Consider the following 13102-nt stretch of genomic DNA (forward strand, 5'->3'; position numbering starts at 1 on the left):
CAAACAAGATATCAGCTAGCAAGCTGAGATTTCACAGATAATTAGTATCATCACTGTGCGATCAAAAACCGCAGAAGGGGAAGCAAACACAGACATCACACAACGTAGCTTTACGGAGCAACGACGGGACATTGTCTTACCTTTGCTGTTTCTGATCAAAAGTTGTGTTCCATGGCATTAAAACGATAAAAACGCTGCTGAAAGTTAATCCAATGTGTTTCTGTCACTTTGAAATGATTGCTGATAATCCATCGTCATATTTATGGCAAAAACTGAGTTTTCATATTCGCTGCTACGAGAGTGGGCATTCTGGCATCACTCATTCACCAATGGGTAATGTTTAGATGGATTTTTGGGAACTTCCCCTCGATTCTATTGGCTCTAACGGCTAAAAAGAGATGTCATCAAAATCGACCGATGGGTTGTCGGGGAAGGCCCGCAATGATGCAAAAAGAACAATGTGCTCTTGTTATGTGATGGTGACGGTGAAGATCTTGGTTTTTGAGGTCTTCAATGGCCGATGCTGTTAATTCGGGACCAGGGCTGCTTAATGACATGAAATAATGGCTGCCATCATATCAGATTTTATTTCACGATAACGGTGGCCAAAATAATTGACATCAAACACTGTTGGCGTGATATCAATAGAAATAGGAATAGGATCAGTTAAATGTATCTTTAACGTGAGAACAGAAAATAACCAAAATTATTTTTCACATAATATTATCATGTGTATTTCTTAAATACCGGTGTATCGTGATAACCCTAGTGCTGTTATATAATTGTATTGCATCTGATAAAACACAACAATTTGATATAAAATGTTTTGACTCAGAATGACCGACTTTTTCAAATAGCCTTGCAAAGAAAAAAATGCAGAACAGATAACATAACAGATTAATTAGTCTACAACTAATAGGTTTTATATAAGGTCTGATAATTGAACTTAATTGGATGTTTCCCGTTTTCTTGAAAGGTTGCTGAAATTGTGGACGTGGTGGAGACGGCGAAGGTTTACCAACTCGGAACAACACGAACAAACAAGGGTTTACAGTTACGGTGTGTAAACAAACCGAGCTTACAAATCACAAGTAGTCTGTTGAACAGATTCTCTCTTTAAGTCCCTGCTTTCCACAAATCTGACCCCTTGACTGCACACCTTCTTCAGGCACGGCGGCGACTTGCGGGTCTTCAGGCTCGAGTTCGTATCAAATCAGGAGTTCATGGAGAACGAGTTCATGAAGTGGAAAGAGGCGGTAAGTGTGTTTGAAGCATCTGTAACGCCAGTGTGAGTAGGGACTTAGTGACTGGACCCTAGACTCTTCCATAAGTGGGTCAAAAAGGACCCGTATTAGAATAATATGTGTTTTTATGCCATTTTGGTTATGAGAAATCACTTGTATAATATTTAGTATTATATTTTGGTTCACACTAGAAATATTTTATATTTAATTTGTAACTACCGTAATTTTCGGACTATAAGGCGCACCTGAATATAAGCCGCAGCAGCGGCATACCACTCTCGGTTCCACTTTTACGCGCTACATGTCTCACTCTTTTCCGGCCTCCAGCTTTTCCTGCTGGAACCCGCCGCTTAAAGGTGGGGGTCCGCGGACCGGCCATAGAGCCCATAGAGTTAAAGGTGTTGGCCGTTAGCTGTAAAAATCCATAGATTAGCCGCACCGTTATATAAACCGCAGCGTCGAAAAATAGGGGAAAAGGCGCGGCTTATAGTCCGAAAATTACGGTATTTATAATTGTAGATTTTTTTTTTACATTTTGAAAAGAAAAGTTTTGAACATATTGATGAAAAGATCTCCGCTATTCTGAGACCCTCACAGTATTCCAGTCCCTTTTCAAAACTCATCTCTTCTCCTCTTGTCTACTCATAGCTCCCCCCCCCCCATCAATCCATGCCAGTTGATCAAGTTTGATAGTCCTATACCCCCACCCTAACCTTCCCTTATATTTTAAAGCGATTTGAGTCCTTGAAAAGCCCTATAAAAATAACATGTATTATTATTATTATTATTATTATTATTATTATACTGACAGGTATCAGATCTGGCTGTGTAAAATAATCTTCCTGTGATGTAGTCTGTGTGTTCCACAGTGAATGTATTCCTGACAGCAACAGGTGATAAGAATCAAAGGTCCCCAGAGGAAATGCATGCGGGTCATTTTTGACCCACTTATGGAAGCTTGGGGTAGAAATACAAAAACTACAATTTCTTAAAAATTAATTTTAAAATGTGAATGGCATGATATCCAAAACATGTTTTTTGAGGAATAGCTGGAATATGAAATAATAAAAAAATGTAATTACAAAGATAGTTCAAGAAAACCACCTCACGAGTCCAAAAAGACCCACTTATGCATCTAAGTGTTAAGGAGCGTCAGATTTTGATGATTGATCTGTTTTCCAGATGGTCGTCGCTGGAATGCAGGTACCAACTCTGGACGAAATCACCAAAAAAGAGCAGTCCATCAAAGAGGCTATGAATCACAAGTTCAACGACAAAGACATAGAGGATGTGAGTCTGTTTGTTTACCTGCTTACTCTCAGCCTCATGCATTAAGCGGCTACATAAAAACATTGAATCTGTGCTCCCTGCAGATTGTTAAAGAGAAGGACAGATTCCGGAAAGCGCCATCGAATTACGCCATGAAGAAAACGCAGTTACTCAAAGATAAGGTAAGGTGTGTGCGTGTGTGTGTGTGTGTGTGTGTGTGTGTGTGTGTGTGTGTGTGTGTGTGTGTGTGTGTGTGTGTGTGTGTGTGTGTGTGTGTGTGTGTGTGTGTGTGTGTGTGTGTGTGTGTGTGTGTGTGTGTGTGTGTGTGTGTGTGTGTGTGTGTGTGTGTGTGTGTGTGTGTGTGTGTGTGTGTGTGTGTGTGTGTGTGTGTGTGGGTTAGATTCAGTGTGTGTGTGTGTGTGTGGGTTAGATTCAGTGTGTGTGTGTGTGTCGGTTAGATTCAGTGTGTGTGTGTGTGTGTGTCGGTTAGATTCAGTGTGTGTGTGTGTGTGTGTCGGTTAGATTCAGTGTGTGTGTGTGTGTGTGTCGGTTAGATTCAGTGTGTGTGTGTGTCGGTTAGATTCAGTGTGTGTGTGTGTCGGTTAGATTCAGTGTGTGTGTGTGTGTCTGTCGGTTAGATTCAGTGTGTGTGTCGGTTAGATTCAGTGCGCGTGTGTGTCGGTTAGATTTAATGTGCGTGTGTGTGTCGGTTAGATTCAGTGTGTGTGTGTCGGTTAGATTCAGTGTGTGTGTGTGTGTGTGTCGGTTAGATTCAGTGTGTGTGTGTGTGTGTGTGTCGGTTAGATTCAGTGTGTGTGTGTCGGTTAGATTCAGTGTGTGTGTGTCTGTCGGTTAGATTCAGTGTGTGTCTGTCGGTTAGATTCAGTGTGTGTGTGTGTCGGTTAGATTCAGTGCGTGTGTGTCGGTTAGATTTAGTGTGCGTGTGTGTCGGTTAGATTCAGTGTGTGTGTGTCGGTTAGATTCAGTGTGTGTGTGTGTTTCGGTTAGATTCAGTGTGTGTGTGTGTCGGTTAGATTCAGTGTGTGTGTGTTTCGGTTAGATTCAGTGTGTGTGTGTGTCGGTTAGATTCAGTGTGTGTGTGTGTTTCGGTTAGATTCAGTGTGTGTGTGTGTCGGTTAGATTCAGTGTCTGTGTGTTTCGGTTGTATTCAGTGTGTGTGTGTGTCGGTTAGATTCAGTGTGTGTGTGTTTCGGTTAGATTCAGTGTGTGTGTGTGTCGGTTAGATTCAGTGTGTGTGTGTTTCGGTTAGATTCAGTGTGTGTGTGTGTCGGTTAGATTCAGTGTGTGTGTGTTTCGGTTAGATTCAGTGTGTGTGTGTGTCGGTTAGATTCAGTGTGTGTGTGTGTCGGTTAGATTCAGTGTGTGTGTGTGTGTCTGTCGGTTAGATTCAGTGTGTGTGTGTCGGTTAGATTCAGTGTGTGTGTGTCTGTCGGTTAGATTCAGTGTGTGTCTGTCGGTTAGATTCAGTGTGTGTGTGTGTCGGTTAGATTCAGTGCGTGTGTGTCGGTTAGATTTAGTGTGCGTGTGTGTCGGTTAGATTTAGTGTGCGTGTGTGTCGGTTAGATTCAGTGTGTGTGTGTCGGTTAGATTCAGTGTGTGTGTGTGTTTCGGTTAGATTCAGTGTGTGTGTGTGTCGGTTAGATTCAGTGTGTGTGTGTGTCGGTTAGATTCAGTGTCTGTGTGTTTCGGTTGTATTCAGTGTGTGTGTGTGTCGGTTAGATTCAGTGTGTGTGTGTTTCGGTTAGATTCAGTGTCTGTGTGTTTCGGTTAGATTCAGTGTGTGTGTGTTTCGGTTGGATTCAGTGTGTGTGTGTTTCGGTTGGATTCAGTGTGTGTGTGTTTTGGTTGGATTCAGTGTGTGTGTGTGTCGGTTAGATTCAGTGTGTGTGTGTTTCGGTTGGATTCAGTGTGTGTGTGTTTTGGTTGGATTCAGTGTGTGTGTGTGTCGGTTAGATTCAGTGTGTGTGTTTCGGTTGGATTCAGTGTGTGTGTGTGTGTGTCGGTTAGATTCAGTGTGTGTGTGTTTCGGTTAGATTCAGTGTGTGTGCTTCCGTAAGATTCAGTGTGTGTGTGTGTGTGTGTGTGTGCTTTTCACAGCTGGATCACGGAGAAAGTATATTTGTGGAAGTTATAATAACTTGATCATCTTTATTTAAGAAACATTTGTTAAACGCATTTTGGATTACAGACTTCATTTTTGTTATCGATTCTGACGAAGGCAACCCGGCCCGACCTCAGCCTCTCGGCGAAACAAATGATGGCTCCTGCTGTCGCTGCAAACTTTGTTGCTATCAGACTTCTGCTGACTTTGTGTTCTGTGTTGTGACTGAAGGCCATGGCTGAAGAGGTGGGAGACAACGACAAAGTGAAGTCGATCCAGGACACGCTGAACGAGCTGGAGGAGAGAGCCGAGATGCTCGACAGACAGAGGACCAAGAGCATCTCTGCCATCAGGTACACAAAATACAACCTGTTTCAACACACCTGCTGTCGCTCTGTTTAAAGAAGTCTGCTTCAAATACACGGTTGAGAACTAGAGATGCAGCTGATGCCTTAAAATAAGTCTTATTATCCTTTTAAAAAAATTATAAAAATGAAAAACTTCAAAAATATTATTATTTTATTTTTACGTTTAGATTCACAACATCTTGCAAATTCAAACGATAAAATACTAAGACTTTGAGATAAATTAGGATCGGTTTACGTCGTATTTATGGATAAACCGCACCAAATGTAAGGACCTTTTGTTTTGGAGCTGATTGTGTTTTAATACAGATTTTGTTTTTTTATCGTTCAGCTACATCAATCAGAGGAACAGAAGCTGGAACATCGTTGAATCTGAGAAAGCTCTCGTGGTAAGTGTTCACCTTCTGGTTTCACTGTAATGGTTTTTAATGCTTTAATGGCACGATAACACCTCAGCTTATTTGCAATGAACTGTGGTTCAAATATTGAAAGTGATTTGTTTAAACATTCCACTTTATATCCTGTTCAGTGTGTGTTTGCACTGAAGGAGTGTGTCACGAGTGTTTTGCAGAACATGTAAAGGGCAATAAATAGCATATATCAAATTCAATCTTATCTCCAAAATGGCGTGAAGGTGAAAAGAGATGGCGAGATTTTCAAAGTTAAAGTGGTAAATATCAAGCGAGAAAAATATTAAATATTCTCTTGAAATGAAAGTGTGCACATTTCACTCAGGGTTTCCCACACATTGACTTGACTTGGGCGCGCTGGCGGGTGGGGTAGGTAATTAACTTCAGAAACACTTTTTGTTATATTCCACGGAATGCTCTTAACATCCCGATAGCAATGAACACATTAAATGCTTTAACAATAAATACATAAAAAGAATATCATCAGTGGAAGCCGTGGCGCTGTAAAAAGCACGACCAATCATCTGAGCCGGCCCGGCTAAAGTAACTGGATGGCCTACCTGCATGTCAGCCTTCCATCTGTGCACAAACTTATCTCGTGCCCTCATTGGTCATGTGTGCGTTCGTGTGTGTTGGAGGAGGGGCTCTGTGAGGAAGTCTGAAGGAAGTGGCAGATTTTTTCCGGTTGTGTATTTTTAAATTCTAGCGCACTCGAGCCGGTTTCTCCATTCTTACCTACCCTACCTTTAACGTCCGCCAAAGTATATTTCGCGACCCATTTAGGTTTAATATTTTTTTTATCCGTCCAAGAGCACGACGCCATCTGCGATCGATTAACTATCCCTCCTGTACCTGTTCGCTCTGATATCGCGTGAAGCGTCTGCTTTATGCACTCCGCAGTAACTCCCCCCCCCCCCCCCCCCCCCTGTTCTCGGCTATCATCACAAGTATATTTCAGATCTGTGGGAAAAACCGTCACTACAGTCATGACCGCAATAAATATGAAAACATTTGCATATTACAATATATACAGTGGTGTTTGAGTAGTTATGAAGATATTATTGCACAAAGTGAACTTGTAATGCAGTCATATTCCTAAGTGATATCTTCTATAATTGATGCAGTTAATTTAGGAGAAACTGGAAGAAAAATTCTGGTTTTTATCTTAATCAAGCAATCCTACTGATTTTGCCCAGAATCATCTTTAGATATCATGCATCAGGACTTCGGAAAGAAACATTTCTGGCTTATTATGAGTTCATTATTTTTTGAGAATGTGGGTCTGTCCACCACCTTAATCTTAGAGGATATTAAAGCATTTTTCTTTTGGATCTACAAATGTTTCCTCCGTTCCCAGGCTCCATATTTCTTTATTTACCTACAAAAGCCTTTATACCCCCGTATAGGTCATAGGTCAAAGATATCGTCCTATTGCTATAATAACCCAATGTTCTGTCTCACAGGCTGAAGGACAGTTAGCCAAAACCAACCAGGCGATGGACCCTTTCACACGGAGACAGTGCAAACCCACCATGGTGTCCAATGTAAGTGTTTCATATTTCTTATATGTTCAATGAATAACTGTTAAGAAGATATCACTCGTCCCCGGCGTGAGCTTCAACCTCAGGATCCATGTATCTGTGATCCTCTCCAGAATGGAAGTAGTCATCACATACAGAGCATCAACTAGTTCCTGAACAGTGTCCTTCACATGCTGATATCTAGGAGAGGGAGATACACAGTCACAAGATGGAGGAATAGAAAGCAGGACATCCCGTCATGAACACAATTCTCAACATTCTGACTCTTTCTCAAAATCCTAACTTTTTCCTCAAAATATCAAAAATTCTGACTTTTTCTCAAAATCCCCAAAAAATCTGACTTTCTCAAAATTCTGACTTTTTCTAAAAAAAACAAAGAAATCTGACTTTTTCTCCAAATCTCCAAATTCTCACCTTTTCACAATTTTCAGACTTTTTCTCGAAATTCTTACTTTTTCCTCAAAATCCTTACTTTTACTCAAAATTCTGAATTTTTTCAACAAAAAAAAATCAAAATTCTGTATTTTTCTCAAAATTCTTACTTTGTCTGAAAATTCTTACATTTTCTCAATCTCGAAATTCTTACTTTTTCCTCAAAATTCTTACTTTTCCCTCAAAATTCTTACTTTTTCTCAAAACCTCAAAATTCTTACTTTTTCCTAAAAATCAAAGAATTCTGACTTTTTCTCAAAATCTAAAAATCCTTACTTTTTCTCAAAATTCTGACTTTTTCTAAATAATTGAAATTGTTAATAATCACTGGTCCCCGTCTTGAGCTTAAATCTCAGGATCCATGTATCTGTGATCCTCTCCAGAATGGAAGTAGTCATCACATACAGAGCATCAACTAGTTCCTGAACAGTGTCCTTCACATGCTGATATCCAAGAGAGGGAGTTCCACAGTCACAAGATGGAGGAATAGAAAGCAGTATTCAATGTTTACTTCAGATTAGCTCCACGTCAGAAATGATCATGCTTGTCATATGTCTCTCTCCATAGAGGCTGAATCATCATGTTAATCACATAGCTATCATATGCCTCAAACAGTCCTGATGCTCTTCTAGGTAATCACACATCCTGTCATGTTCACAGCTACAGTTGGGATACCTTTGTTATCATGTGGACTCTGATATTGGAAGAGTACATTCAGTATTTCCCCAACAATAACCATTGCTGTATCCTCGTGTGTTAATGTTTTAACTTCCTGCTCCTCTCCACGTCTGTTCAGGCCAGAGACCCTTCAGTCCACGCAGCTATCCTCGCTCACCTGAACCAGAAGTACGGCTCCGGGTCGGCAACAGATCTCCCGGGAGAGGACAATAACAAAATTGTAAGTGGACGAGCGCTAAGAGACATATCTGACGTTTTTAAGAGTTAACTTTGAGGGGACAACTCCTCTCAAAAGTCCAGATTGTTCTCCTGTTCAGCGCCAGAGGGGGGAGAAGTACTCAGATCTTGTACTTGAGTAAAAGTAGAAGTACTCAGATCTTGTACTTGAGTAAAAGTAGAAGTACTCAGATCTTGTAATTGAGTAAAAGTAGAAGTACTCAGATCTTGTACTTGAGTAAAAGTAGAAGTACTCAGATCTTGTACTTGAGTAAAAGTAGAAGTACTCAGATCTTGTACTTGAGTAAAAGTAGAAGTAGTCAGATCTTGTACTTGAGTAAAAGTAGAAGTACTCAGGTCTTGTACTTGAGTAAAAGTAGAAGTACTCAGATCTTGTACTTGAGTAAAAGTAGAAGTACTCAGATCTTGTACTTGAGTAAAAGTAGAAGTACTCAGATCTTGTACTTGAGTAAAAGTAGAAGTAGTCAGATCTTGTACTTGAGTAAAAGTAGAAGTACTCAGGTCTTGTACTTGAGTAAAAGTAGAAGTAGTCTGATCTTGTACTTGAGTAAAAGTAGAAGTACTCAGGTCTTGTACTTGAGTAAAAGTAGAAGTAGCAGAGTGTAGGAATACTCTGTTACAGTAAAAGTCCTGCATTCAAAATGTTCCTCAAGTAAAAGTAGAAAAGTATTCTCATCAAAATATAGTGAAAGTAGAGACAGTAAAAGTAGTCATTGTGCAGATTGGTCCATTTCAGAATAATATATATGATATGTTTTATAATGATTGATCATGAAAGTGTTCTCAAAGCTGGTAAAGGTGCAGCTAGTTTGAATGACTTTGTATACTGCAGGGTAGCTTGTGGATTTACTCCATGTGGAACTAAAGTCTGATTTAACACTTGATTATATTTCACATCATTCATCCACATCTGTAAAGTAACTAAAGGTATTAAATACATGTAGTGGAGTAAAAGTACACAGTGGCATAAAATGGAAATACTCAAGTGAAGTACAAGTACCTCAAAGAGTAAACGTACTTAGTAACTTCCCGCCTCTGTTCAGAGTGAAGGGGATGCTGCAGCTGGGACATATTTAGTTTGCTTTAATGAAGATGAACTCTCAATATTTAGTCTGCTAAATTGTAAAATATAATATGTTTGGAAAGAGTAAGCTGCTATCAAGAGGGTGTGTGGGTAGGGGTGCAACATATTTACCTCACCCTCGTAATGTCTGCTGAAAATGTGAATTTCAAAATCTTAAATATGGGTTCATGGATTTTGAAAATAAAGAATAATAAGTGCTGACTAAATGGATTCTTAAGACATTTGTAGGTCTTTTCCAATTAAATAGGCATAATATTAATGTCAATATTTGTATATTTTTTGTATGTAAATACCTAATTTGTTCTGTCTGTATTTTGTAATAGGCCAACGCGAAAGAAAAAGACAACCTGAAGCTAAACGCCGAACTCTCTGAGGATTTGTTTAAAGTTCATGATTTTGACGTCAAGATCGACCTACAGGTTCCCAACGCAGGTAAGGTTATTATTTAACAATTGTCTCATTTCAATTTTTCCACTTGTTGTTAAAGGTCCCATGTCATGGCCATTTCTACTGATCATAATTCCATTGTTGAGGTCTACTACAACAGATTAACATTGTTCAATGTTCCAAACTCACATTGGTTTCTCATCCAGCATCTCTGTGTAGTATGTGTATTCACTCTCTGTCCTACACGGCTTGTTGGAGCTCCTGACTTGTGACTCTGCAGACCGTTTACATGCAGAAAAAGCTACATAACACACAAGGGGACGGTGATAACCGGAAGAGCATGACATGGGACCTTTACATTTGTTAGATACTATTCACATTTTAAGTTAAATGTAACACACATTCAGGTCGTTTAACAAACATAAACATAAAATACAGACAAATCCAATTGACAAAAACGGTGCTATGAATTTAAAATACAAAAATAAATAAGTAAAATAAAAAGGTAATTAAATACATTTTTAAATGAAATAAAGGACCCAGGAGGATGTTCAAGGCCAGCCTGAGAGCTACCCTAACAATATAAAAAAATTGAAGTCTAAATAATATTTCTCGTGTGTTCTTCAGAGGCCAAGTCTCTGTCTGTGAGCTCCAACGCTCTGCCGGTGAAGGACGGCGCCCCCCGCAGGTCATTAAACCTCGAGGACTACAAGAAGAGGAGGGGGCTCATCTGATGTGGGACTACATCTACAGAAAACACACTGCATGTGTACCTGGCCGTGCAGGAGAGAGAGAGAGAGAGAGATAGAGAGAGAGAGAGAGGGAGTGTGGCTGAGAGAGCGTGTGTGGCTGAGAGAGAGTGTGTGCGTGTGTGTGTGTGTGTGTGTGTGTGTGTGTGTGTGTGTGTGTGTGTGTGTGTGTGTGTGTGTGTGTGTGTGTGTGTGTGTGTGTGTGTGTGTGTGTGTGTGTGTGTGTGTGTGTGTGTGTGTGTGTGTGTGTGTGTGTGTGTGTGTGTGTGTGTGTGTGTGTGTGTGTGTGTGTGTGTGTGTGTGTGTGTGTGTGTGTGTCACCCCAGAGGACATGTATGTGAATGTATGTATTGAATGTGGATCCAGCGGACTGTTCATGCGAAACACAGGAAATACTGATGAGCGACGGCAAAGGATCTCAGAAGAAAACCTGTCCAGATATTTGTTGTTTAGTTATTTTTGCATTATCACACACAAACTTGTTTATTGAGTTGTGTTTTTTTTATGTATTTAACTTCTCTTCCTCCCACTTTTTTCGAATCTTCTCCATTTTTGTCTTTTACTTCCAAAAGGACGCAGCGCTGATGGATTAACAAGGACAATTTTTTTTAGAAGATTTAGATTATTGAGGCATTTTGGAAATGAAATCAAGAGTTTTGTCCAAACCAACAATGTATTACTGTTGTAAATCCCCCTCTCTTTAAATGTGTGATCATCTGCCTCTGAAGTCCATCCTGATTTTTAACAGCGGACTGTGGATGATCACCATCTCTGACGCCAGCCCTCCACAACCACTTTAAAATAAGCTCATTATGGACTGGACATTTATCACTTTTTATCAGTCTTTGAAACGACCCGATTTAATAGGAACCTTTTTCTATGACTGGTCTGGTTATAAAAGTTGTTGAAGTTTCCTTTCTGTTATCTCTGCTGGTTTTTCACAGGAGAAACTTCCCTTCTCCTCCTGGAGCAGATTCTATGTGTTATCCATTGTGTCCATAGTCAGTTCCTGTATTGATGTGGCATGCCATGTAAATATGCATTTTGGAGTGAGTGCAGAAAAAATAAAGAGGCACTGTTTCATAATGTCAGTGTCACTTTGTGTCTTTTCTCAGCTAAATGAAGCTCAGCGCAAGTTCAACCAGGAAGACCGTCTTTTCTCATTCATTTACTACGTCTATGTTACTACTCTCTCTCCTCTCAATAATCAATCAATCAATCAATCAATGTTTATTTATATAGCCCAATATAACAAATGTTACATTTGTCTCAGTGGACTTCACAGTTTGTACAGAATATCAGTATGACAATATGACACCTTCTGTCCTTAGACCCTCTGTCCTTAGACCCTCTCTCCTTAGACTCTCACATCGTACAAGGAAAAACTTCCGGAGAAAACCCACAGTTTAAAGGGGAACATGGGAGAAACCTCAGGGAGAGCAACAGAGGAGGGATCCCTCTCCCTGGACGGACAGACTTGCAATAGATGCCGTGTGTAAATTATTAATAAGTGATCGGGGGCGTCACTCCCCAGCTTAACCAATCACTTCGCTCTATTGTCACAAGCCTATCATAGCGCTCCGCTAACCCTTTTAAATCTGCTCTCCCCCCTCTGACAGCTGTCATTTCAGGTGACCCTCCTCCACACCTTTTCACCTCCTGTCCCTCTGAATCCAGGGTCAAGCTAAGCCCCTCCCCTTCAGACCGACCCAACTATCCATTCACCACCACCAGGGTCAAGCTAAGCCCCTCCCCTTCAGACTGAACCCAACCATCCATTCACCACCACCAAGGTCAAGCTAAGCCACTCCCCTTCAGACCAACCCCAATCATCCATTCACCACCACCAGGGTCAAGCTAAGCCCCTCCCCTTCAGACCGACCCCAACCATCTATTCACCACCACCAGGGTCAAGCTAAGCCACTCCCCTTCAGACCGACCCCAACCATCTATTCACCACCACCAGGGTCAAGCTAAGCCCCTCCCCTTCAGACCGACCCCAACCATCTATTCACCACCACCAGGGTCAAGCTAAGCCACTCCCCTTCCCAACCATCTATTCACCACCACCAGGGTCAAGCTAAGCCCCTCCCCTTCAGACCGACCCCAACCATCTATTCACCACCACCAGGGTCAAGCTAAGCCCCTCCCCTTCAGACCGACCCAACTATCCATTCACCACCACCAGGGTCAAACTAAGCCACTCCCCTTCAGACCGACCCCAACCATCTATTCACCACCACCAGGGTCAAGCTAAGCCCCTCCCCTTCAGACCGAACCCAATCATCCATTCACCACCACCAGGGTCAAGCTAAGCCCCTCCCCTTCAGACCGAACACAACTATCCATTCACCACCACCAGGGTCTAGAACCCGGGGGGGTTTCATTGGATCGGTTCTCCCCTCCCGAATGATACTCCTGCACAACGGGGCCTAATCGCCAAAACCCCATTACATTCATTTGTATATTCCTGGCAATAAATATGTATTCTTACATCCAAACCGTCTCTCCTGATTGAAAGGTGGTTGTTATTTTAAGAAGGTAGCATAGAATTAAATTAACCATTTCATTACATCTAATTTAT

General features: G+C 41.1%; 1 protein-coding gene across 1 annotated transcript; it reads left to right on the plus strand.

Moving 5' to 3' along the window:
- The first annotated feature begins 916 nt into the window (after nt 1-916).
- Nucleotides 917-11604, plus strand: LOC307027514 (RNA polymerase-associated protein RTF1 homolog). Its single transcript, XM_079695782.1, has 10 exons — nt 917-1059; nt 1169-1256; nt 2427-2534; nt 2618-2695; nt 4867-4988; nt 5332-5389; nt 6874-6954; nt 8180-8281; nt 9706-9814; nt 10397-11604. The coding sequence occupies exons 2-10, from the start codon at nt 1224-1226 to the stop codon at nt 10501-10503; spliced, it is 798 nt and encodes a 265-aa protein (XP_079551908.1). The 5' UTR covers nt 917-1059; nt 1169-1223; the 3' UTR covers nt 10504-11604.
- The last annotated feature ends 1498 nt before the right edge of the window (nt 11605-13102 follow it).

Source organism: Notothenia rossii (genome assembly GCF_949606895.1).
Source record: "Notothenia rossii genome assembly, contig: scaffold_337, whole genome shotgun sequence".
Classification (NCBI taxonomy): domain Eukaryota; kingdom Metazoa; phylum Chordata; class Actinopteri; order Perciformes; family Nototheniidae; genus Notothenia; species Notothenia rossii.

Excerpts from the sequence above, each read along its gene's own strand:
- LOC307027514 (XM_079695782.1), top strand. The coding sequence starts at position 1,224 with ATGGAGAACGAGTTCATGAAGTGGAAAGAGGCG. Across the intron at positions 2,535-2,617 it reads ACGACAAAGACATAGAGGAT|ATTGTTAAAGAGAAGGACAG; the intron begins GTGAGTCTGTTT and ends TGCTCCCTGCAG. Across the intron at positions 8,282-9,705 it reads GAGAGGACAATAACAAAATT|GCCAACGCGAAAGAAAAAGA; the intron begins GTAAGTGGACGA and ends ATTTTGTAATAG.